The sequence below is a fragment of the Hippocampus comes genome, unplaced genomic scaffold (assembly GCF_001891065.2).
Source record: "Hippocampus comes isolate QL1 unplaced genomic scaffold, H_comes_QL1_v1.1 scaffold17, whole genome shotgun sequence".
NCBI classification, from domain to species: Eukaryota; Metazoa; Chordata; class Actinopteri; order Syngnathiformes; family Syngnathidae; genus Hippocampus; species Hippocampus comes.
This window is the reverse complement of record NW_017805002.1, coordinates 333,885-356,689: the sequence shown is the minus strand read 5'-3', so window position 1 is coordinate 356,689 and position 22,805 is coordinate 333,885. Positions and strand designations below refer to the sequence as shown.

General features: G+C 43.4%; 3 protein-coding genes across 3 annotated transcripts in view; 2 read left to right on the top strand and 1 right to left on the bottom strand.

Moving 5' to 3' along the window:
• The first annotated feature begins 4,346 nt into the window (after positions 1-4,346).
• Positions 4,347-17,375, top strand: vstm4b (V-set and transmembrane domain containing 4b). The gene is made up of 9 exons (XM_019856124.1): positions 4,347-4,360; positions 4,434-4,570; positions 5,285-5,692; positions 13,257-13,310; positions 13,462-13,569; positions 13,866-13,899; positions 14,000-14,124; positions 14,684-14,748; positions 15,289-17,375. The coding sequence occupies exons 1-9, from the start codon at positions 4,347-4,349 to the stop codon at positions 15,412-15,414; spliced, it is 1,071 nt and encodes a 356-aa protein (XP_019711683.1). The 3' UTR covers positions 15,415-17,375.
• LOC109508129 (uncharacterized protein DDB_G0290685-like) lies at positions 7,080-10,145 on the bottom strand. The gene is made up of 3 exons (XM_019857984.1): positions 9,803-10,145; positions 9,126-9,171; positions 7,080-9,031 (listed from the first exon to the last, which is right to left on the bottom strand). Exons 1-3 carry the CDS (start codon positions 9,872-9,874, stop codon positions 8,241-8,243), a joined length of 909 nt encoding a protein of 302 aa, XP_019713543.1. The 5' UTR covers positions 9,875-10,145; the 3' UTR covers positions 7,080-8,240.
• A 4,246-nt stretch (positions 17,376-21,621) lies between the features above and the next one.
• LOC109508116 (rho GTPase-activating protein 22-like) overlaps positions 21,622-22,805 on the top strand; it is a 20,085-nt gene continuing 18,901 nt past the window's right edge. Inside the window, exon 1 of the mRNA XM_019857961.1 lies at positions 21,622-21,696. The gene's annotated coding sequence lies outside the window, so the exon portion shown is untranslated. The remainder of the gene's footprint in view (positions 21,697-22,805) is intronic.

Genomic DNA, 22,805 nt, shown 5'->3' with positions numbered 1-22,805 from the left:
TGTTTTCTGCTGCCCAATATCCTTCATTATGCCGCTGTCAGAAAAAAACAAAAAAAAAAAAAACGCGGCTGTAATGAATTGTTGAGGAAGGCTGAGGGGCGGGGGGGGGGGGGGGGGGGGGGGGGGGTCAATGTTTTGTCCACTTGTTGTTCCCCTTCGTGAGTCACACCGAGGCAATAGATGAGCTCACATGCGGAGTGCCATGAAGTCTCAACAGGATGGATGACTTTGTCATACGCTCTCCGTCATCTTTAATGCCAACTAGCGCGTTGCCCTTTTTATTTTGATGGCTATTGTGTGTTCATCCGATGGTGACTAAATGTGTTCAAATGAGCTGGAGGGAGGCCTGAAGAAGAAAAAAAATAATAATGGGCTGCTGAGGCTCGTCATGACCCAACAGCTCTCCGGCCCCCGCGGGCCAACATTGTGCTCCCTCAAGGTGCCGTTCTTATGCCGTTCTATACATAAGCTCGTCTATTTTTGTCGTGTTGTATCTCATGAGGTAACAGCATACCACTCTGTCACCTTCCGCACATCTGGTAGTTGGTCAACTGCCACCATTGAACGTGACTTATCCGAATAAATGATTTGATGATTTTATTTTTCAAGGATTTTGATGAATAGATCACAGAGAATTTTTTTGTGTAACTTTTTTGTTGGGATCGCAGTGGCAAGTAGTCACTTAATGATAACCGATGTGATAATTTATTGGCTCAGGCTCGGGATTACGGACCCAGTCGCATCTGCGTAAACACCGTGTGTTCCATGTGCACTAATTGAAATCAAATGTAGTGGCACAGCAATGACATCTCAATTGAGGCAAGCTTAATGCCCCAGAGAAGGAAAGTAGGTGAAGAATTCAGCAAGAGGCAGCCCCTCCAGCCTTTTGTTTATGCCGCTGTGACTGACACCCGCATGTGTCGGGCCTCCAGCCGGCTGGCGATAAAGCCGCCGGCCTCGCACCAGTAAGGGAAACTTGGACGCGGAGGCGGATGGGTAAAGTAGCCTTCAGGACTCGACACCACCGGTTATATGAAAGTGGACTTGGCGCCCAACACGTGAATCAAGGAGGGCAGCCGCGGTTGACTGCTGCCCGACTCCCAATTGGAACATTCAACGGCTCTCCGTTATTTCACAAAACATTTATTGACATGAGTGACACATATAATTATTCAAATGGGAGCTTTTAGCTTCACACTAGTGTTATTAGCATTCCATTTAATCAGTCACCAATATAAAGTTTGATGGATGTACGTATTTATAAAATGTCATAGTGTGTCAGTTTTCAATTTATTTATTTTTTTGTAATGACCCAAAAACTGTGCGGACCGCGTCAGGAACTTGCAATCTGATCATTCAATCAGCAACACTCGAAAGGTTGTACTTCAGGAAATGAGGACACCCAAGGCAGCCCTTGAACCTCACGCAGAAGAGAGTAAGAAGAATATCCGACATGCACTCCATGATCAGCACCATCATTGTCATCGGTGAGTTGAATGCCATCCGTATTTCAAAATTTCAAAACTTATGATGAATTACTTTGAGTAAAATCTGGTCGGGATAGTTCCCAGTCCAAGGGAAAAAAAATTCAGTGCATGTACCGGTAGTCTTTTTTTTTTCAGTAATATGACTTTGAGAAGATTGTTGTAAAATTCGATCTTTTTATGCTGAAATTATTTAAATTATTTTTTTTATTCCCTTAAAATGATATTTTCATCGGAATATTTCACCGATTTTCACATATTTTCTTGCCTCAGTGCCTTCACTTTCATCACGTTTTGACTCATTTACCCCATCGGATGATCTTACTCAACTTATTGATTCAGTCATTTCACAATATGTTCGTTATTGTGGTTGCAGGGGTGTCGAATTGATAAATTGATGTAAGTGGGTGTCGGGTCAGACGCAGTAATTCGGAGGGCTCTGGCACTTGCGACAACCGCCACATGTCACGCCGCATCTAAAATAAGCACGTGAACGCTTGCTGACCCCTTTGAGTGCGTCCTCGTGTTCATGCCCCTGCACCCGACAAATCCATCCATGCTACTTTTTCGTACGTTTTTTGAATGTAGTGCTGAATCTTGACACGGAAACAATCCTAATCGAGTCTAAGCGCAACTCCGTGCCCTTCGTGTCCTTCCTGTCTGCGTTGCACGGCCTGTTGTGTGACCTGATTATGATTTGTGGCAGAGATGCTGCTGACGAATGTGGTTGGAGGCGGAGGAGGAGGAAGAGGAGGAGGCGAGGACGCCAAAGAGAAACTGGGTCAGTTATATTAACGTCTTGATTGCAAGGAATCTTTTTTTTCTCCCCTTTGCTTTATTCTGCATAAAAAAGGAAAACAAAAGTTTTCAAAAACACACAGATGACATCGCTGGTGCAATTTGTAGGCGTCACTGTGCATTCTGTTTGTTTGATGTTGCCCACTGGTTGATTTTCCTTTCAGAGATGGAATATATTTTGATCGGATGTGGCCTTGGCCTGTTTTTGACTCTCTTCATTATCGTCATCAAGTACTGCATCATCCGAAAACACATCCAAGAGAAAAGGTGAGCTTGTGACAATTAAAAATCGTATGCCTGTTTTTTTTTTTTTTTTTTCTCCCGTATGTGTTCATTTCACAATTTTAGCGCCTTATAACATTCTGGTAACTTTACATACCAGATATATTTATTTATTTTTTAATTTGGGTGGGAGGGGCGTGGATGCATTTTACATTTATCGTAATGGGATAAGTCTCTTTTTTTTTTAATTTACGTCTAGCACTTTTCAAAATAATAGGACCATTTTATGAAAACAAAAACATAGTACAATACACATTGTCATGGTACGCTGATTATAATCCTTTACATTTGTGTTTTTGTACCAATTAGTGTGACGTTGTAATCTTCACATGGCACGACAATGGATGCTCACTTACCTCCATACTTTCTTTTTCTGCTTTTTTTGCGGCCTGTCATTTGCTCACGTGATACAACACGGCTTCACGACTCAATGTGTCGACATGCTGTCCTCCCTGATCACTCCTGCATGATTTTTTTTCTCAATTCTTTCTCCATAGGTCTGAAGACCACGCTGCTTTTATTCGGATGGGAGAAGCTGGATCACTTGAAAAGGGCATCAAAATGAACCAGCAACTGAAGAGCCCCTAGATACACATGTATATGTGTCTCGCTGTCCCGCTGCTCTACTGACACACATACTGCAGCCTCATTATTTAGGGAGCACATGGCCCCAGCACGAAAAAAAAAAAGTTGTCTGCCACAAGAGGCCAGCATTCCACATGGAAAACTTTTACAAGACTGCTTAGCATTGATGGTTGTTGTGTGAGTTTTGTTGAACACATTTCACACCAGTGAAGACTTTGACTCTCCATTTAGAAATATTTATGCCCTGGCCTCACTTATTTTTCCCCCTCATCCGACATCAGCAGGCAATAAACCGTTACAAAGATTATAGGGATGAATCAGAGAAAGTTTATCATCCAGCGTGATTGTTATTTTTTTGACAGCAATCGTGCAGAGAAATTACCAGTCATGACTGTTTCTCGTTCAATACTATGTGAAAATGCGTCCAGTCGTTTTACGACGAGGAAGGAATTACACTGAGGTGAGTTGAGGAGCTTCATTGAGACAAAAGTAGCGCTTTGTTATGATCTCGTGGCATTTGGGTGCCAAAGAATTATGTTGGAATGAGCTGAGGAGCCTCGTTTGAACAAAAATAGTGCGTTGTCACTATCTTTGGGGGGGGGGGGGGGGTTGAATGATGTCTTAGGTTCCCCAACAGGTGTTTTTTTGTTTTTGTTTTGTTTTTTTTAATCTGTCAAATATGTTTCAGGGCACACAAAGTCTTGTCTGTGTCTTATCAATAAGGACTATGATCAATCGGCAACACTATGTGTGATCCTCTGCAAGTGTTTTACATTTTCAAATGATAATTTCTTCAATATTCCCAGCAAATGACCATGTGCCATCACCATTTTTTATTTTTTATTTTTTTTACAGTCCCGCAGGCTACTCATGTGGGCCCTGGGTCACCCTGGTGCCCATCAGCCAATTTATTTCGCGGCCTCACCAAGGGCCACACACAAGCACAGACTAATTCACCCATTGCCGCCCCCTCCCTTGTCCAAAATAAAAGCCCTTGAGTGAGGTCCGACCGCTCTCCACAGCTGGAAGTGTGATTTTCTCGGCGTCGGACTCCACCGCACGCAGGAACTCACGTTTCCCGCTCGTTTGCCAGATGCAAAGAATGCATGTGGGTGTGTGTGGGTGCGCGTGTGCGCGCTCACCTTCCGCTAGTGTGTGTGCCAGTGTGTGCGTGCGGTGCGGCCAAACGTTCCCTCAATGTCTTCGAGACAGTACGGGGGAGGGCTTGGGGAGGTTCTGAGCAGAGTGTAGTGTTTCATATTACACTTCTCTATATGGGGGGAGAGGAGGAAAAGGAGGCGGAGGAAGCATTTGGGCAACTTTTCCTCTGAATCATTCAAGTGAAGGTTTATGGAGGTTGCAGTTGTGGAAAATGCTCTCTTCTGTGTTCTTAGCTCTCCTGGTTCAAGCGCTGTTTGGAGGTAGGAAAGATGCACAAATGTTAAGACATTTCGGAAGGGATGCTGCAAAGGCTGAGCACATCGGATAAATGGGAGAAGAGAGATTCATTTAAACAGTTGATCAACGAATTTATGTTGATTGTTGATTGTTGTTTTTTTTTTTGTGGGTGGTAGGGCAAAACGATATGTTGCAGCTGTTTGTAGAAGGGCAAAGCGATGGGCTCTGGTTTTGCTTTTCCTGTAAGTGTTTAAATGAAAGTCCTTGTAATGTGGTGCAGATCAACGACTGCAAACACAATAACTGCAATAATGACTTGTTGTTTACTTAATTCATTGTGCTCTGACAGCATCAAAACTTTGACTTGAGTGAATGTGACAAGTTTTGAATTGGATCTGATCTTGACATTGTAGCGGCTCGGAATAGATGTTAACACTTGACGTATTCACAAATTTGCTTCTTGGCAGATGTGATAGGAACAGAACCTCTGTTCCGATCAAAAAACTCACCAGCAGTATTGTTTTGGCGCCATCTAGTGGCATCTAGGTTCTGACCAACCATTTAGAAGTGAGTTGAGGAGCTTCATTTAGACATAAGTATTTTGCCACCACTTTGTGGCATCTTTCGGAAATTACAAACATCACAGAAAATGAAGGCAAAAACGGCTTTCTCTTCAAAAAAAAAAAACAAACAAAAAAAAAATGGCATTTTACTTGTTTAAACTTTGCATTCGACAGATTTGTGTTCCGCCATCAACGTTACAATCACCCCGTCGCCCTTCACGGTGGCCCAGGAAGGCCAAAACGTCACACTCTCTTGCGTGGTGTCCCAGCGCCGTCGCAATGCCGCGCTGCCCGTTGTGAAATGGACCTTCCTGCCGGCGGGCTCCGACAGGCCGGAGGACGAACACCTCATCGCCCGGGTCAACATGAGAAAGGCCCGTTTCTACGGAAATTACACCAAGAGCTTCTCGTGGCCCAAGATGAAGCTGACGGTGGTGAAGCAGGGCAAGATCTTCGATTTGGTGATCTTGAACGTGTCCGAAGGGGACAGAGGTCGCTACATCTGTCGGGTTCAGGAATTCAAAAAGCAGCAGGATCGCTGGAAGGCCTCGTCCAACTCGACGGCTACAACTGAACTGAGAGGTGAGCAGCAACGCCGTTTTATTCCCCCCTCTTTGTTCCCAAGATTAAGAATATATTGAAATGTCCAAAATTGGCCGAGAACCTTTCTATCACGCTAACTTGCATTTTCACGAGAACCCGGTGTAGCGGTTGTCGTTTCTTGCGACCTCACTGCACACCGATGACCTCACTAAGCTGGGCGGAGACTTCAACAGTTATTTCAGTCGCCGCAACAGAAGCGGTGTCAAACCTTGCCGTGATAGAAGTGAAACCGCATTTTTACGCAGGTTGCTCCGCAGGGATGGTCGACGGCGCCGCAGATGTTGCTCAAGAGCTCCCAGATGTGATGAAGCTGTTTGAGGTTTTACAATGGGACGTTTCTGTGCGGTGTAAAATCTGGTCCCATTAGCGAAAAGTGCTAACGATGACTTTGACCGTGTGCCATGCGCGGTCTTTACCAATACTGCAAAACATCTGAAAATCATTCAAACGAGACAGTAGGTTACACAAATTTATGTCGGTCCTCAGCCGGCAGAACAAGAATCTTGGAGTCTCCTACAAGCAAAAAAGCATTTTCCTGCTTTCCAGTCGGAGGGAGAAATGTCACTGGTTGCGATCCAGCCTGCATCTAAAAGGATCATCCGCGGCGGTAAGCTGCGGCTTTGACTGAGGAGATCAACTTGAAGTGGAGACCAGAGGCAGTGTGAGGTTTTCGTGCGGCTTTGACTGACTCACTGAGCGGAGCGGATGACACGTGTGGCATAGGAGCCTTTTTCACTTTTATTAAAAAGAAAAAAAAAAGTGGCGCTCGCTTTTATCCCAACCTCTGTTCAACAGCCCGTTACTACGTGGCACATGCCGAACAGAAATGGTTTAAAATTGAAGGATAAAATAGCATTAACCCTTTCAGGGACAGCGGTTACTACAGTGGACCTCGATTCTGGATGCTCTCAGCATTCAAACAAAGAATTGTGGTGTTGCGAAGTTAAACGGTGCAGCAAATGAACCCAGACGACATTGGCTGGATATGAAAGAAAAGCTGTTTTGGTTAGTCCTGTCCTTTCATTTGGCTTTGTCTGCTCATTAGCTGAGCGCCGACAAAAAACTGTCACTTTTTTTTCCCCCCCTTTCGTACTTCCTGCCTTCAAAAACACTACATGGTAGTCACCACATTTTTCCATGGATGCGTGATCCTATGGGCTGTGACTTTCGGGTGACCGTGTCCCGGGCCAAGTCTGGGTTGGGCCGACACGCGGACCTGAACGCGAGTTGTTTACGTTGGCCACGTCAAAGAGTTTCCTCCCAATGTAGGACACAGAGAGCAGACAGACTTGGTAAAAATGGGACAATAGAATGTTGTAGGAAGGGGGAAGCCACTCCGCATGAGTACGAGCGGTGAATTGCCCAATCGTGTTGCTGCGTTTTTATTTCTTTTCCCATACGCATTTTCTACTTCATGCAGAGCAGTATTTCTGATGGAAAAATTTAACCCTTTGAGGGACAGCGGTGACTACAGTGGACATGTTATCAGGTCACAGGGTGCATGAAAGGGTCCAAAATGTTAACTTAATATTTTTCTTGTAAGATGTTCTCGCACAATCGCATGATGGTGAATCAACACAAATGTGTGATTTGATTGAAGATTGTATTTTTTTTTTCTGTCTAGGGGGCAGTCTGCTTGGCAGCGCACAGGCACGCATGTACATGTACCGAAACTACTCAGGATGACCAAGTACAGGAGTTTAATGTGTTTTGGAGTGTTGACGGCGGCCTCATGGAATCCCTGTGGCCCAATGACATCAGGTGGCCAGGTGTTTCCTCAGTCCGTCTCTCACACGAGACCTGCTAGCACTAACAATAATAAACACATCTCTGGTCGTAAAACAGAGCCGAGACTGCGCTCGCTCGGTATAAACAAACTGAGATTGTGGAGTTTTTCTCGGTAAATGGGAGTCGCGACTTAGCGGCTTAGCTAGGGCGGTTTCTGGAAAGCTCTGGGTACTCTTGTCATCATTCCAAAAGACATGTTATAGAGCGATGACATGTACCCGTATGCAGACATGTGCAAATTGAATACTGGATAACTGTGAGACCAATTTATTGGAACACAAGAAAACAGCGGTTGAATGGGTGAGTGATGAATGCACAGATTCATCATTCACTGCAGTCCGCATCTGGTGTTGGGTTTGTTGGGGCACCAAAAAGAGCCAAGACACTGCCCTCAATGCAACTCTGTTCCTCCGATGGTTGACTCATTCATTCTGGGCTACTGTAGTCCTTTTAAAGCGCTTTAAAATAGAGGGTGCATTCTATATGGGCATTGGAGGAGTTTTTTGCAGCTTCATCGCAGGCTTGTGATTGATTTGACGATGGCTTCAGGTTGGGCAGCTTCACACTCAACTCCAAAATAAGTCACATCACGGCAATTATGGCGATTTTGCGATGTCCTTAAATTGTATTCTGTGCAAAATGCTATGACGTAGACTTGAAACTCGTGTTATCTTTTGAATGATGATCAAGTCCTATTATTGAAAATGTCGTTTTCAATATTTTGACGATCTTCCGCATTTCATTCCAGCGAAATGTCGCTGTCGCTGTTTTCATTGACACTTACAAAGCCGTCTGTACTCGTCCCGTGGAATTCGACGAAAATGTTCTGCGCGATATTGCCGCGCGGAAATGGCATGATGCCCATTGAAATGTTGAATTCGGGATTTTCACCGGAGCGATCGTCACTCTGCAGGCTGCTTGCGTCGCTGCCGCTTTCTTCCGTTGATGCCTTGCTGTCGTCGTTGTCGGGATCGTTGTCGTTTTCAGCGTTGGCGTCAATGTTGTTGTTTTCAATATTGGCCTCATTGTTACCGTCTTCAACACTGGCATCGCTGTTATTGCGTTCAACGCTGACTTCACTGTCATTGTGTTCGTTATTAGCATCGTTGTCCTCGATGCTGGCGACGGCGTCTTCATTATTCTCGTTGTGGTCTTCATGATTGGCATCGTTGTCGTCAATATTGGCGTCGCTGTCATTGTTTTCAATATTGCCATCGTTGTCTTCACTGCTAGGACGATGTTCGCCCTCTTCACTATTCCCGTCACTTTCTTCAACGTTAGCCTCGCTGTCATTGTTTTCAACTTCACCGTCATTGTCTTCACTACTAGGATTAGGGTCGATGTCTTCACTATTCCCGTCACTTTCTTCTGTATTGGCATCGTTGGCGTTGTTTTCGTTGTCTGCGTCTCCAGCTGGCCTCGGCACCACCTGAAAGGAAATAGTGATCTCCTGGTTGGAGACGCAAACATTGACTCTGAGGGCTCCCACGTTTGGTGCGCCTCGTCCTAATCTTCGTCGGAAACGGCGGCCTGGAACGTAGTTGAAGCACGAGATGGTCATATTGCGAACACGTGACAGTTCCAGCTCAAAAAGTTGTTGGGAAGCAGTGAAAGAAATACTTACGAATTGGACCGTTGTGTTGGCCGTCGCCTTGTACTTCCATTTTTGTCTGAAAACAATCAATGAATTAGTTCTAGTGGGAGTGAACTAGGTTGGGGTTAACAGTGTGGAACCTTTAGAGTCCATTAAGAGGCACTGGTTCACCTCTAACCAACTCGTTCAGTCGGTAAATGCATACTGTAGGTTAGGCTCCACAACCTTTTGAACCCTTTTCATGCACCCTGTGACCCAATAACACGATAAGCTGTCCACTGTAGTAACCGCTGTCCCTGAAAGGGTGCATCAAATGCACACTCTTTCTGTCCACGGTGAGGGAACATGAACCCAATCTAATTAGCTGTTAAAGGAATGGATAACATGGAGCGGCTAGCGACTCGTGTCAGACCAGCGACATCTTTATGGAGCTCTGTGGGGATACACAAGCCAGCTGAAAACATACAGAAACCTTCAATCATGTAAACTGAAGCTTGCCCTTCCCCCCCACACCAAAGCCATGCATATAATGACATCAGAGACTGACATCACCTTCCAACATGGCGTTGCGTGGCCACTACTCAACAACAGCTGTCTTTAACCCTTTCAAGGAGAGCGGTTACTACAGTGGACAGTTTATCAGGTTACAGGTTATCATTATTGGTGCATGAAATGGGCAAAAGGAGTTGTAGTTTGTATCGCCTTACCTTGGGTTCAAGGAACTGGTCGATAAAAGGCCTGTTTCCAAAACATTTGGTGGTGAAATGTGTATTTCGCATGTAGCTCCATGATGCTTTCACAGAAACGTGCCCAGTTTTGAGATCACAGTGTAAGTATTGTCACTTGTGGCATTATGGTGACAGTTGTCGTGACCAGGCGGGTCCACAACAGCGGACACTGTGCCGTGCCGTCGCGGCGGTAAGTTGTAGCTTTAATGCAACTCTATGGCATCGTTCGCTATTTGTTTGTAAGGCTTCATGAGATCATCGCTTATGATCGTATCATTGTGATGAGATGGGCATTGTGGAAATGATGTCACTTTGAAAGTATATCCTACAGCACTGTCATACGCGGCGGGTGGGGGTCAAGGCCGTCCTTGTTGTGGACCCAAAAAAAAAAAAAAAAAAAAAAAGAAACCCTCAGTAACCTCAAACTACATGGAGAATTTAAATTCCTAACAGTCTGTTGTTTTTTATTTTGTAGTGTTTCTCTTCCAGTATGCCGCGCGGAAATGGCATGATGCCCATTGAAATGTTGAATTCGGGATTTTCACCGGAGCGATCGTCACTCTGCAGGCTGCTTGCGTCGCTGCCGCTTTCTTCCGTTGATGCCTTGCTGTCGTCGTTGTCGGGATCGTTGTCGTTTTCAGCGTTGGCGTCAATGTTGTTGTTTTCAATATTGGCCTCATTGTTACCGTCTTCAACACTGGCATCGCTGTTATTGCGTTCAACGCTGACTTCACTGTCATTGTGTTCGTTATTAGCATCGTTGTCCTCGATGCTGGCGACGGCGTCTTCATTATTCTCGTTGTGGTCTTCATGATTGGCATCGTTGTCGTCAATATTGGCGTCGCTGTCATTGTTTTCAATATTGCCATCGTTGTCTTCACTGCTAGGACGATGTTCGCCCTCTTCACTATTCCCGTCACTTTCTTCAACGTTAGCCTCGCTGTCATTGTTTTCAACTTCACCGTCATTGTCTTCACTACTAGGATTAGGGTCGATGTCTTCACTATTCCCGTCACTTTCTTCTGTATTGGCATCGTTGGCGTTGTTTTCGTTGTCTGCGTCTCCAGCTGGCCTCGGCACCACCTGAAAGGAAATAGTGATCTCCTGGTTGGAGACGCAAACATTGACTCTGAGGGCTCCCACGTTTGGTGCGCCTCGTCCTAATCTTCGTCGGAAACGGCGGCCTGGAACGTAGTTGAAGCACGAGATGGTCATATTGCGAACACGTGACAGTTCCAGCTCAAAAAGTTGTTGGGAAGCAGTGAAAGAAATACTTACGAATTGGACCGTTGTGTTGGCCGTCGCCTTGTACTTCCATTTTTGTCTGAAAACAATCAATGAATTAGTTCTAGTGGGAGTGAACTAGGTTGGGGTTAACAGTGTGGAACCTTTAGAGTCCATTAAGAGGCACTGGTTCACCTCTAACCAACTCGTTCAGTCGGTAAATGCATACTGTAGGTTAGGCTCCACAACCTTTTGAACCCTTTTCATGCACCCTGTGACCCAATAACACGATAAGCTGTCCACTGTAGTAACCGCTGTCCCTGAAAGGGTGCATCAAATGCACACTCTTTCTGTCCACGGTGAGGGAACATGAACCCAATCTAATTAGCTGTTAAAGGAATGGATAACATGGAGCGGCTAATTACCACTTGGTTAAAAGCTCCAGGAATAGGTAAGCTGTTGAGCCACGGAGGTGTGCATCATTCCGTTCGGCCCGATTTGGTCCACCTGGAACTATGGTTATTTTTCTGTTTTGTTACCTTCCAACATGGCGTTGCGTGGCCACTACTCAACAACAGCTGTCTTTAACCCTTTCAAGGAGAGCGGTTACTACAGTGGACAGTTTATCAGGTTACAGGTTATCATTATTGGTGCATGAAATGGGCAAAAGGAGTTGTAGTTTGTATCGCCTTACCTTGGGTTCAAGGAACTGGTCGATAAAAGGCCTGTTTCCAAAACATTTGGTGGTGAAATGTGTATTTCGCATGTAGCTCCATGATGCTTTCACAGAAACGTGCCCAGTTTTGAGATCACAGTGTAAGTATTGTCACTTGTGGCATTATGGTGACAGTTGTCGTGACCAGGCGGGTCCACAACAGCGGACACTGTGCCGTGCCGTCGCGGCGGTAAGTTGTAGCTTTAATGCAACTCTATGGCATCGTTCGCTATTTGTTTGTAAGGCTTCATGAGATCATCGCTTATGATCGTATCATTGTGATGAGATGGGCATTGTGGAAATGATGTCACTTTGAAAGTATATCCTACAGCACTGTCATACGCGGCGGGTGGGGGTCAAGGCCGGCAAGGCCTTATCTGCTGGCCTAAAAAAAAAAAAAAAAAAGAAAGAAACCCTCAGTAACCTCAAACTACATGGATAATTTAAATTCCTAACAGTCTGTTGTTTTTTAATTTGTCGTGTTTCTCTTCCAGTACATGATTGTTGATGAGATGGGCCCAATCGAAAAAAAAAAAAAAAAAAAAAAAAAAAGAAACCCTCAGTAACCTCAAACTACATGGAGAATTTAAATTCCTAACAGTCTGTTGTTTTTTATTTTGTAGTGTTTCTCTTCCAGTACATGATTGTTGATGAGATGGGCACAATCGAATAATTGTTTCAGCCATGTCAATGTCATCTTCCCAGGGGCCTTCAGAATAACCAATTATGATCGATGTCACTTGACTGGGACTGTTTCTTCAGATTTTCTAATTTGCCTCAAAAAGTCAACCAGCCGGCTGACAATCAGGTCAAAGTGGAAGAAAATGCACAGCCCACCACTGGTGCTCTGCCACAATTAACCTCAAAATGTCGGAACAACATATTTTGTACATTTTCTAAAACCGGTAAGAGGAAAGTGTTACATTTCATGTCTTCTTTAAATGATACTGGACAATAGATTGATCTTTAAATACTTTTGATTTTAACCTTGGACATATTTTGGGTGTCCTTTTTAGCTGCACAAAAGGGACTAGGAAGATCAGAAATAGCTTTTTAGGATGACACATTGTTGCTACAGTGCATCCACAGAAAACCGATGCCCAAAAAAAAAAATCCTCCCAGACTGTTTTATTTGTCTTTTTAAAATTCGATTTCTGTAACAGCGGCTATGTGAAGGGGTCCCCGATAAAGTTTCAGATGACTATTTTCCAGGTTATCTGGGACATTTTTAAATTCTTCCAACTCAACATTTCTCTGGTGAAAATGCCGCAAAGAACCACTGTCGATGAACGGTCTGCACTTGTCAAATATACACCTTTTTCCTGTGTCACACCAGTCTCATATTAAGATGAAACCACAAGTAGCCCGTGGTGCTAAATGTCGTTTTTATTTGAACAGTCAATTTAGTCTGGCAGCAAAGGAAGCCGCAGTGATGACTAGAGACTTTACATGACATGTTCTTTTCTCACTCTGTGCGTTTTCCCTTCCATGTAGTGCACGTGTTTCCGGCCACCGAGGCCAAAGACAGCCTGTGGAGCTTGTTTGAAGGTAAGATATTGTATTTGTAAAGTGTGCGCGCATGTGTGTGTCAAAAATAGCCCAACCAAAAGGATGAACTTTTTCCTAAAATAAAGCACAGCCACATCCCTTTTTTTTTTTAACTTCCCCCTTTTTTTTTTTTTTTATGTTTGTGTTTCAGATGTGTACCTTTGTGCTGTACTGATTTGCTCCGTGGGCCTGCTGTGCATGTGCATGTTCACAGTGACTGTAACCTGCCAGTGTATACAGAGGAAGCAGCGGTTAAAAGGTCAGCAGACAAAGAAGGCACCTCTCGCGATGGACCTTTGACCTCTCGAGCGAGCCTTCCGTTTCTGTTATTTTAACTCTGATGCTCACCAGCATGTTCACAGTGACTGTAACCTGCCAGTGTATACAGAGGAAGCAGCGGTTAAAAGGTCAGCAGACAAAGAAGGCACCTCTCACGATGGACCTTTGACCTCTCGAGCGAGCCTTCGGTTTTTGTTATTTTAACTCTGATGCTCACCAGATCAACTCGTTTGACCTGGCTTTTTTTTTTTCTGTCTCTTCGCTGTTTTGTTGTAGATAATTACCACTTGGTTAAAAGCTCCAGAAATAGGTAAGCTACTGAGCCACGGAGGTGTGCATCATTCCGTTCGGCCCGATTTTTGTCCACCTAGAACTATGGTTATTTTTCTGTTTTGTTTTTTTCACTGTAGCTCAGGAGAAACCGTCACCAGTGTGGTCAGCGTGTCTCCTGCCTTGCCTAAGAAGGAGAGGAGATACAGAAAGAAAAGGAGCAGAGATTACCAAGAAGAAATACCACCAGAGATACCAGCAAAAGGTATCAAATTCCATTTGTTCCGGCCCCTTTTACGAGACTACCGAATCGAAGTAGAAATCACACATATGAGCGCGCAAAAAGACGTTTGTACTTGGTTTCGGTTGTTCCGCTTTGCTGAGCAAACGTTCTGCATTTTCAAGTATAAATGGGGAGTCATGTTGTTTGTGAAAGCTTAACATTCTCAATCCAAGCCGACCACATCTTGGTCTGCTCTTGGTAATTCGCCGCTGGAATGCAAATTCTATCAGATCCAATCCCGTGTTGCTCTTTCACCACATTTCGGAACGGTGTTAACAACAGCAAATATGACATATGATGGCACATGACTCTGCATTTCTTCATAAAATTCCGGCCTTTGTTTTTTTTCAGACCAGAGAATGCTGATTGTTGCTCTTTTTCGAAGCCACAGCTTATTGTTCTGTTTACGCCGCAGAGAATGCTGATTGTTGCTCTTTTTCGAAGCCACGGCTTATTGTTCTGTTTACGCCAGTACTGTTTGAAACACACAACATAAAAAAAAAAAAACCAACCACCACCAACCTTTATTTCACCCCTGCAGTTCCCATCGGAGACAAAGCACGCAAACCCAAACTTTCAAAACCACAACCAAGGAAAGTAGTTTTGGTGAGTACAAATCCCATTTCCAACAATGATCTCTTCTGCTGAGCTTCACAGTTTTCTTATTGATGCCAAATGACTGCAAAAACCCTGCAGTAATCGCTTCCATTTGCTTTCGGTCGCCATGGCGCTGTATACGAAGCCAAATACACGGCAAAAAGGATCACATCCAGCTTGCGATTTCGCCGTGATGTCTCATATCAGACAAGCCAAAATTCTGAAATAACCGTCAGTAATATTCCCATTATTGTACACTGTATGTCACTCCATTTTTCATATTTTACGTTTTGCGTGCTTGCTCTGATAAACTGAGATGTTACGTGACATTGATATCGCAGGGTATCATTTTTCTCCCAGTCTTTTAATGTTAATGCTCTCCCTGTAATTGTGATAGGCTTGATATCGTTGGCAAAATAGCACAAATGTTGTCATATCCTCAGTGACTATGCTTATTCGTGTACCACTGTTTCCTTCTCCGCCCCTTGTCTCCTTCCAATCTCCTCCTCCATTTTAATACCTCGCCTTACTCGGCCTTGACCTCCTCAGCCGAGGATAGTGGAGGAGAATCTGACCTACGCAGAGCTGGATCTGGTGAAGCCGATCCCGGAAGCGAAGGCGTCGCGGAATGGCACGGTGTACGCTCAGATACTTTTTGGGGAACAGCAGCTGTGAAAAGAAACTCTTCTAATATTTGCCCTTTTGTAAATGTTTTTTTTTTCTATTTATCGTTTGTTTTTTTGTATTTTAATGGCAAAATGCTGTCCATCTGAAATGACTGTACATATAATTTTATACAAACTTTGATTTCACTTTTTAACGAGGCCTTCAAAGGCAACGGCGGTCAGGTTTACATTGGGATGAGGCAGCATGTTGACTACTTGTTCCGACAGTGCGTCATTTGCCCATTGTGATGATCACATCTTCATATTTGGGGCTTTTTGTGATCTGCTTTTCTCATCTAATGGCTCTTTCACATTCCAATTGATCGTACCAAACTCTTGTCAAGACAAGACACACGAAACGCAAACATGAATGCGACCTGATGTCATTCCTGTGATTTGCTCCCAGTGTGTCCCCAGCCTTATCTCGCCACGCAACATCTGTGCACCGTCTGTTCCCGTGTGTCACTCTGCAATTTACACTCACCACAACACAAGACGAGTTTGATTTTAAAGTAGCGATTAGCCCTTAGACTGCAACTCTCGCACTGTAAAGTTTGCCAGAGGCTTTCACGTGCGTTTTAACAGCCAATTTAACCAGCGACACACACACACACACACACACACACACACACACACACACACACACACACACGGACAAAGCACATCAATCCAGGCCTGCAGTCACGTCTGCAGCAAAAGACTTGCCAACAAATGGCAGTGGGTCTTTAATCCAAGTCGTTGATGTCCAATTTTTCATCGTATCTGTGATAAGCGATCTGTGCTATAGGCTCACGGTGTCAGAGTGCTTCGGTCTCTTATTTCCATTTCGGTCTTTGGATTGAGGCATGGAAAAGCAGCAAGTGTGAATTTGAAACCCGGACGCAAAAAGGCAACACATTCCTTCCCCTGCCCCCACTGCTTCAACGATCGAGACCCAGAGTGTCATTGATGCAGTTGGGCCCCTTTTAAATTCTCTTTTATGTCTAACTGGGTGCATGATGATTTTTTTTTTTTTTTTTTGCACAAAACCTTTCTTTTGAAACTGAAAACTCATAAATTAAAACCCGATTATCCAAACGATTACTAAATATTATCTTTAATGTGAGTGTCTGATTTTTTTTTTTCCAAACTCCAGTTTTGGGTGATTGTGTTATATTTTGCCCAATCACAAGAGTTATCAAAGTTGATTTCAATTTTGTTAACTCTCACTTTCCAAATAGCTGATGTCTTGCTGTTTTGTTTTTTTGTTTGTTTTTTTTTTTTTTGGCCCATAAAAATGAACGACGACAACGAAATAGTTTGTATGTGGTCTTGGCTGAATGCATAGCAGTTGATTTACACTGTATATAATGCGATTTGAACTGTTGCTTCAAATCAAACTTGATGATTTGATGACTCTTTGTCGCAAAACAACATGACAATTCCAGAGATGAAAACTGGTGACGTGTGCGCGCATTGCAGTTCCCCCAACATTGTTTTTGTGTGTGTGCGTGCGTGTTTTTTTCAGCTGTGTGCCAGTAGTATGCACTCATTTGACAAAAGACCGAATGAATAAATCCAGTTGTGAGCAGAAACCTTTTTCAAATGTCGTTTTAAAACTGTGAAATATCAAGTTGGTTCCCAACCACAATGCCCTTCATGGGAATCGCCTAACAAGGACCATGTGTGTGATTGGCGCCTCTCTGCTTCTCAGTTTGTTCTCTCGCTGCCCTACGCCGACCTCGAAATCCAATAGTGGGTCAAAATGTATCATACTCATTTTGTTATGGATGTCGCTGATAAATTTGTGTACTTTTTTTGACCATCCAGCAGGGAGGAAGTGCAATAAGAAGTTTAAATGACACTTCTTATTTGATTTGTTACCTCAGTATTTTTTTTTTCATGTGAAGTATTTATGGCCTCAATTGTTACTTTTCCTTGTTTGTTTTGTCATGTATGTTGTAGAAGAGTCAATAAAGCAAGGTATGCTTTCAATTGTCGCTGCTTTCTTCCCGAATCCCCCCCACCCCATCCTCCCCCGCAAAAAAGTCAACTACTCTCCAGTTCCACCTTTTCCTCACCTTGTATTTTAGCAAAAACATTCTGGCGCCTCCAAAGGGCACGACCCTGAAAAGACGCAAATGAAATGACTCCTATTCCCCATCCCCATTCCTATTTGCTAGGTTGCATTTTACTGTTTGCCGTTTAACTGTCAACACTTGGAGACACCCCATCTCATCGCACCTTCTTCTTCTCATGCTATAATTTAATAGCAAACCCCCCCTGACAGGAAAATGAGTCCCATGTGTGGCAAATCTCAAATAACCGACTGGCAGTTGAGTTAAAAAGTAATGCTGCGTGTCAATGTGACCCAACTGGCTACAGCCAGGAAATGCATTTAAAAAAAAGACAGATTTGCAATGTGGAAATTCTGCGTATCCAACACGAGTATATAAAATACATCGTACCAAACCCTTAATTGCATTTTGATCAAACTATTCTCCTGTATTGCTTTGGATAATAAAGTTTTGTCTACAGTGCATGATATTGCTCTTTGACTTGGACCATTCCCTCCGAGTCATGCCTCAGTTATCTCCGTGCTGGCATAGGGAGTGTGGGCGGGTGGCAAGGCAATGACAGGGGAGATAAGTATTAGGTTTAGTTTCTTGACAGTGCGTTCGACCGACATATTTGAGACAACAGAAGAAGCTCACGCTCACACGTGCGCGAGGCAGCGCCAAGTCCTACAGTGATTGTCAACGGCGAGGAAAGGGATTGTCCGACAAAGCGATGCCCCCGTGCGTGAGGACAAAACAGCGGACATCGCGCACATCCACTTCACTTATAGACAAGTGATGTCACCGGTTCAAAAGAGGAAAACAAAACCTATTGTTAGAGGCTAAACCGCCGCATGGGTCAACAACCATTATGCCTCATGTCATCATCTCCTCCCATTACGTGCACGAAAAGCACATCCTGTGTGGTTGCGCAAACGCTCAGCCTTTTGAGCGGACAAAATCGAATGTAATGAAAGCGTAGAGCTAAATCACAGGATGGAGGGAGGAGATAGATTTCAAATTTGGAAACACTGGAAAACACAGTGTCCAGTCGAGGACAATCCCTTATGTTTAACCCTGGGAACAAGTAACGCTGCCTCCTCTTTTGAACTCAGTTCCCCCAAAAAAGTCATCTCCCAGCATCTCTTTCATTCCTTTCATTGACATTCCTGGCCAGGGACAGCACCACCATCACTTTTAACATTCTCATTATTTTCTCTGAAGGAATGAAGCATACTCACAAAATGTAGATGAAAAAGTCAGATCTTTATTTGTGGAAGGGGGTGGTTGCCTCACACTTGGCTGCCATGGAGCCACTTGAAGTGTTGAAGCATTTCACTGCAAAGATTTATTCGTCTGCCGTTGCTGTGATCTGCCTTCTCGTGGATGTCAGGTCCAAGTAGACTAAAGCGAAACAGATTGGCTTATGTCGACTCTGTAATATCAATGACATCATATGGACAATGACTTTTTGGTCCAGAGTGGGGGGGAAAAAATGTTCCAAGTAAGATGACTGAAAGATTTTATGAAAACTGTCCCATCTTTTGTTCCCCAACTTTTATCACAGGCAGGCAGTTGACAACTGCCGACAGAGGCTGCTCCACTTTTTCCTTTCCAAATATTCTGTTGTCAATGGTCAGCATTCCTGAATGGAAGGCAAACAAGCGTCCGCAAAAAGGGACGGCCTTCTGAAACCGCCACGACTGAACCAAAGACAACATACCAGGCATATAGTTTGAGGGCGGGAAAGCCACAACCATTTTGAAGCTTAGACAAACACATGAAGGACTGCGTCCATGGTGCCTGCTTTCCTAAACACGTCCAGCAGGCTATAATTCTTCTGCCCACTTAAGTTGTTTGTTTGGATTCAAAAGCCATTAAATCTGAGACATGCAAATGCTTGTTCAACTTTATACAAGAAATGTAGAGACAACATAACACATTACATGAGGGCTGTAACAAATACTGTACAGTACAAATGACAGGATAAAAAAGTGAATAAAAACAGACCACAAAAAAGTGTCAAGGCAGGTCAATTCAAATGTGCTAAGCTAGTGAGTGTTGTGCAAATTTGTAAATTCTTGTGTAAAAAGAATACTTCATCAACATGCTCAGATGATCGTGTGTTGCGTTGTGCAGTGACTAAGTCCTACAGTCGGGGAAAAAAACTCGTTCTGCAGCAACATTGGTACCTGGGCGTTTTTTTAATGTATGGAGGCATCATAATAAACATTTGTTTGACTTGTACTGCATGTATGGGGAGAAAATGCAACTATAACGTATCTGTCAAGAGCCCACTCAAAGCGATTTGGGGAATTACATTGCCGCCTGGTGGTAAGATTGTGTCACTGTCTTTATCACGTGACGTATTCTTTTTCACCCCAAAATGACGACGACGTCACAAACTATAAATGTTTAATTTAATGTAAACACTCTTCAGAGTGCAAATACCTGAACAATGTTTAGTAACGAATATTTTGTGATTATTCACATTAAAGTCCGTTTTGAAATGCGCAACTGTTTCTTCGTGCCGTGAAAACATTTACAATACTGTACCTGCACGAGATGCTCGCGCTGGCCTATGACGTCACACAACTAAAGTACAGAAGATGTCTCTGAATTAAAAACAATGGATGAGCACATACAATAACGTTACGTCAGCGGCGGTTCTCACATTTCCCAGCCTTTAACCACATCTAGTTAATTGCGTACGTTGCTAATTTTATGTCTATAATCCTTCGTTTAGCCTAAAATGCTATTACGCCAGCTATAGTGGGAGCTACTAACTAATTAGCTTCAGCCACGTGAGACAGTCCTTGGACGCCAAGGCCACGGTCGACAAAACACAGCCGAATTAAAAGCGTACGGCAGGCAATGTGAGTACATATTACTGTTGGAGTTGCATTCCACTTAAAAAAAAAGATGACCCAGAATACATAAATAATGAAAATATGTCAAAATGTCAGGATTTGGATTGTGGATTTACAGGCTTGTTAAGTGAAGGGAAATGGTGAAAATGGTGGGTATCGTAAAACTGAAATTCTGCCATAACTGTGTCGTGTGTGGGCTATTTTCTTTTTTATTTGACAACGTGCACCTGTTCGTCTTTGTCGGGTCACATTTGCGATTTCTCCGCCTGCAAAAACAAGTACAGTACCTGTAATATAGCAAAAAAAAAAAGGACTTTCCCTTTTCTCTGTCGAATGAAACCTTTTTGAAAACGTCGTTCCGAAAAATATCTAATACCTTGAGACTCATACACAATACAGTGACATTGCATAAGTCCGAATAAATCAAGAAAGAGACTTTAAGTATGAGTTGGGAGTCGTTTTTTGGCCGTGTTTTAAACTGTTAATCAAGTTCATTTTGGCTCAGTGCTAGCCAAACAAATTTCAGGAATCACGCTCGTTTGGTCTCCTCGGAGCTGTGATATTGTTTCAAAATGTAATTGTGTTGCGGGCACTTTATGAACTCTTAAATCTACATAATGGAACCTTTTCTGACTCAGCAACTGAACCCTCCCAGTAATGGTGTCAGATTTTGAAACAATTCTTTACATTTCAACATAGAAACTTGCAACTGTGGTGTTACTCAGTGACACCTGCGACAGTCGCTAGGAGACACAAGAAAACAAATGCAACATTTGTTCAGGTGAATCAGGCACACAATATAACTACAGGTGATATTGCTGACTATTTTGGAGAAACAATATGTTGAATATTGACTTTTTTTTGTCATTTGCAGTTTGGCAGCTGAATTAATGATACTGACCTTTTTGGAGACCAACTTAATGCTGGTAAGAAACCTCTTAAAATCAATTTTTCCTACATGGTTCATGGTAAAATACCGACTCCAAATGTACATCCCCAACAAATAAATTGAAGCATATTGTAATCTGCTTGAAATCAATCAATCCTTTTATGGCAGCGTGTGAACAGGTCGTGCACACAAAGCTGACGCGTTAACATTGTCAGGCTTTAACATGACCTTGCAGAAGCATGCCAAAGAAAAAGAAAGCCAACATTCCACGGAGCTTGGCATTCACCTCAGGCATGGCCCTGAATTGCATTCAGATGACACCCGATGGCAGACAGCGCCTCAATCTCAGTTTCAAAGAGTTGGACGCTGTGCCACCTAGCATCCAGAAGCTGAGTCGAGTCGACGAATTGATCCTGAGCAGAAACCTCATCATCAGCCTCCCCGACTTTATTCATGATTTCAACAACGTCCAAGTTTTGGACCTGCACAGCAACTATGTGAGTACAACGTGGACTTTATGCGCTTGATTAGCTTTACTCTTCACTCACTGCAAAAAATTATACGGTCCCAAATACATCACAAGTGACTTGTTAGTCTCAATCATCCCCGTGGGTATGGCATGTCTATCAATTACAAAGAAAATGGACAACTTTCTGTTTTTGACTGCAGCTGGAGCAGATCCCTCCGACCATCGGCCTCCTAAAGAACCTGGTCATTCTAAATTTATGCAACAACCGTCTAACGCAAGTCCCCAAGCAGCTTGGTCTGCTCCAGAACCTCCAGATGCTGTACTTGGGTCTCAACCGGCTTCAAATGCTCCCCACAGCCATCGGTAACTTGAAGGAACTCGTCTATATCGGCCTGTCAGATAACAAATTTTCTTCGGTGCCAAAGTGCCTTGCAAATCTCCAAAAGCTAGAAAAAGTTAACCTGGACAGAAATCCCTTTCCTCCGCCCCCGGACGAGAAGAAAGTTGAAATCCCAAGAAAGTTTTTCCTGGCTCATGCACGCGACCTCTGTAAAGACTGCCTTAAAAATTGCAAAATAGACAGAGATAAGATGGAGGAAAAAACACAAATGAAGGAAGCCACGGCAGGGCTTGTGCCACGAGTGGAGACGGTTATTTAAATCCAAGTTCAATAAAATTTGGATGCAAACAAATGTTCAAATACAAACCTTACAGGTATTCTCAATAAATGAGGTTGTCATTTTATTTTGTAATAATTTATTTAGGTGATGTCGTTGTTATCAAAAACTGCATTTCATATTACATGTACAATTCAAGATATCCAAAATGTCACAAATGTTGAGCTTTTAGCGCGTACCTCTTCATCGCCTTCAGAGTATGAGTGTATTTCAAAGTTTCAAATTTGTCTTCCTTCAAACTGCTAAAAGCCTCCGTTGATTTGGGGGGAAAATGTGTTTCGTAAATTATTGTTGGTGGTACCTGATTTTGTTTTTTTTCCTCTCCCCCTGACAGCAGATAAAGTAACCCTCAAGCAGCAGAAAATCAATTTGTGTCCACTAGAGGGCGGCAAAGACTTTTGCTCAAAGATGACTCACTAGCCACTGTAGAAAGGAAATTAATCTTAAATGATTTATATAT

Excerpts from the sequence above, each read along its gene's own strand:
- LOC109508129 (XM_019857984.1), bottom strand. The coding sequence starts at position 9,874 with ATGCGAAATACACATTTCACCACCAAATGTTTTGGAAACAGGCCTTTT. Across the intron at positions 9,172-9,802 it reads ACCAGTTCCTTGAACCCAAG|ACAAAAATGGAAGTACAAGG; the intron begins GTAAGGCGATAC and ends GATTGTTTTCAG. Across the intron at positions 9,032-9,125 it reads CCAACACAACGGTCCAATTC|GCCGCCGTTTCCGACGAAGA; the intron begins GTAAGTATTTCT and ends ACTACGTTCCAG.
- vstm4b (XM_019856124.1), top strand. Across the intron at positions 5,693-13,256 it reads GGCTACAACTGAACTGAGAG|TGCACGTGTTTCCGGCCACC; the intron begins GTGAGCAGCAAC and ends CCTTCCATGTAG. Across the intron at positions 13,570-13,865 it reads GAGGAAGCAGCGGTTAAAAG|ATAATTACCACTTGGTTAAA; the intron begins GTCAGCAGACAA and ends GTTTTGTTGTAG.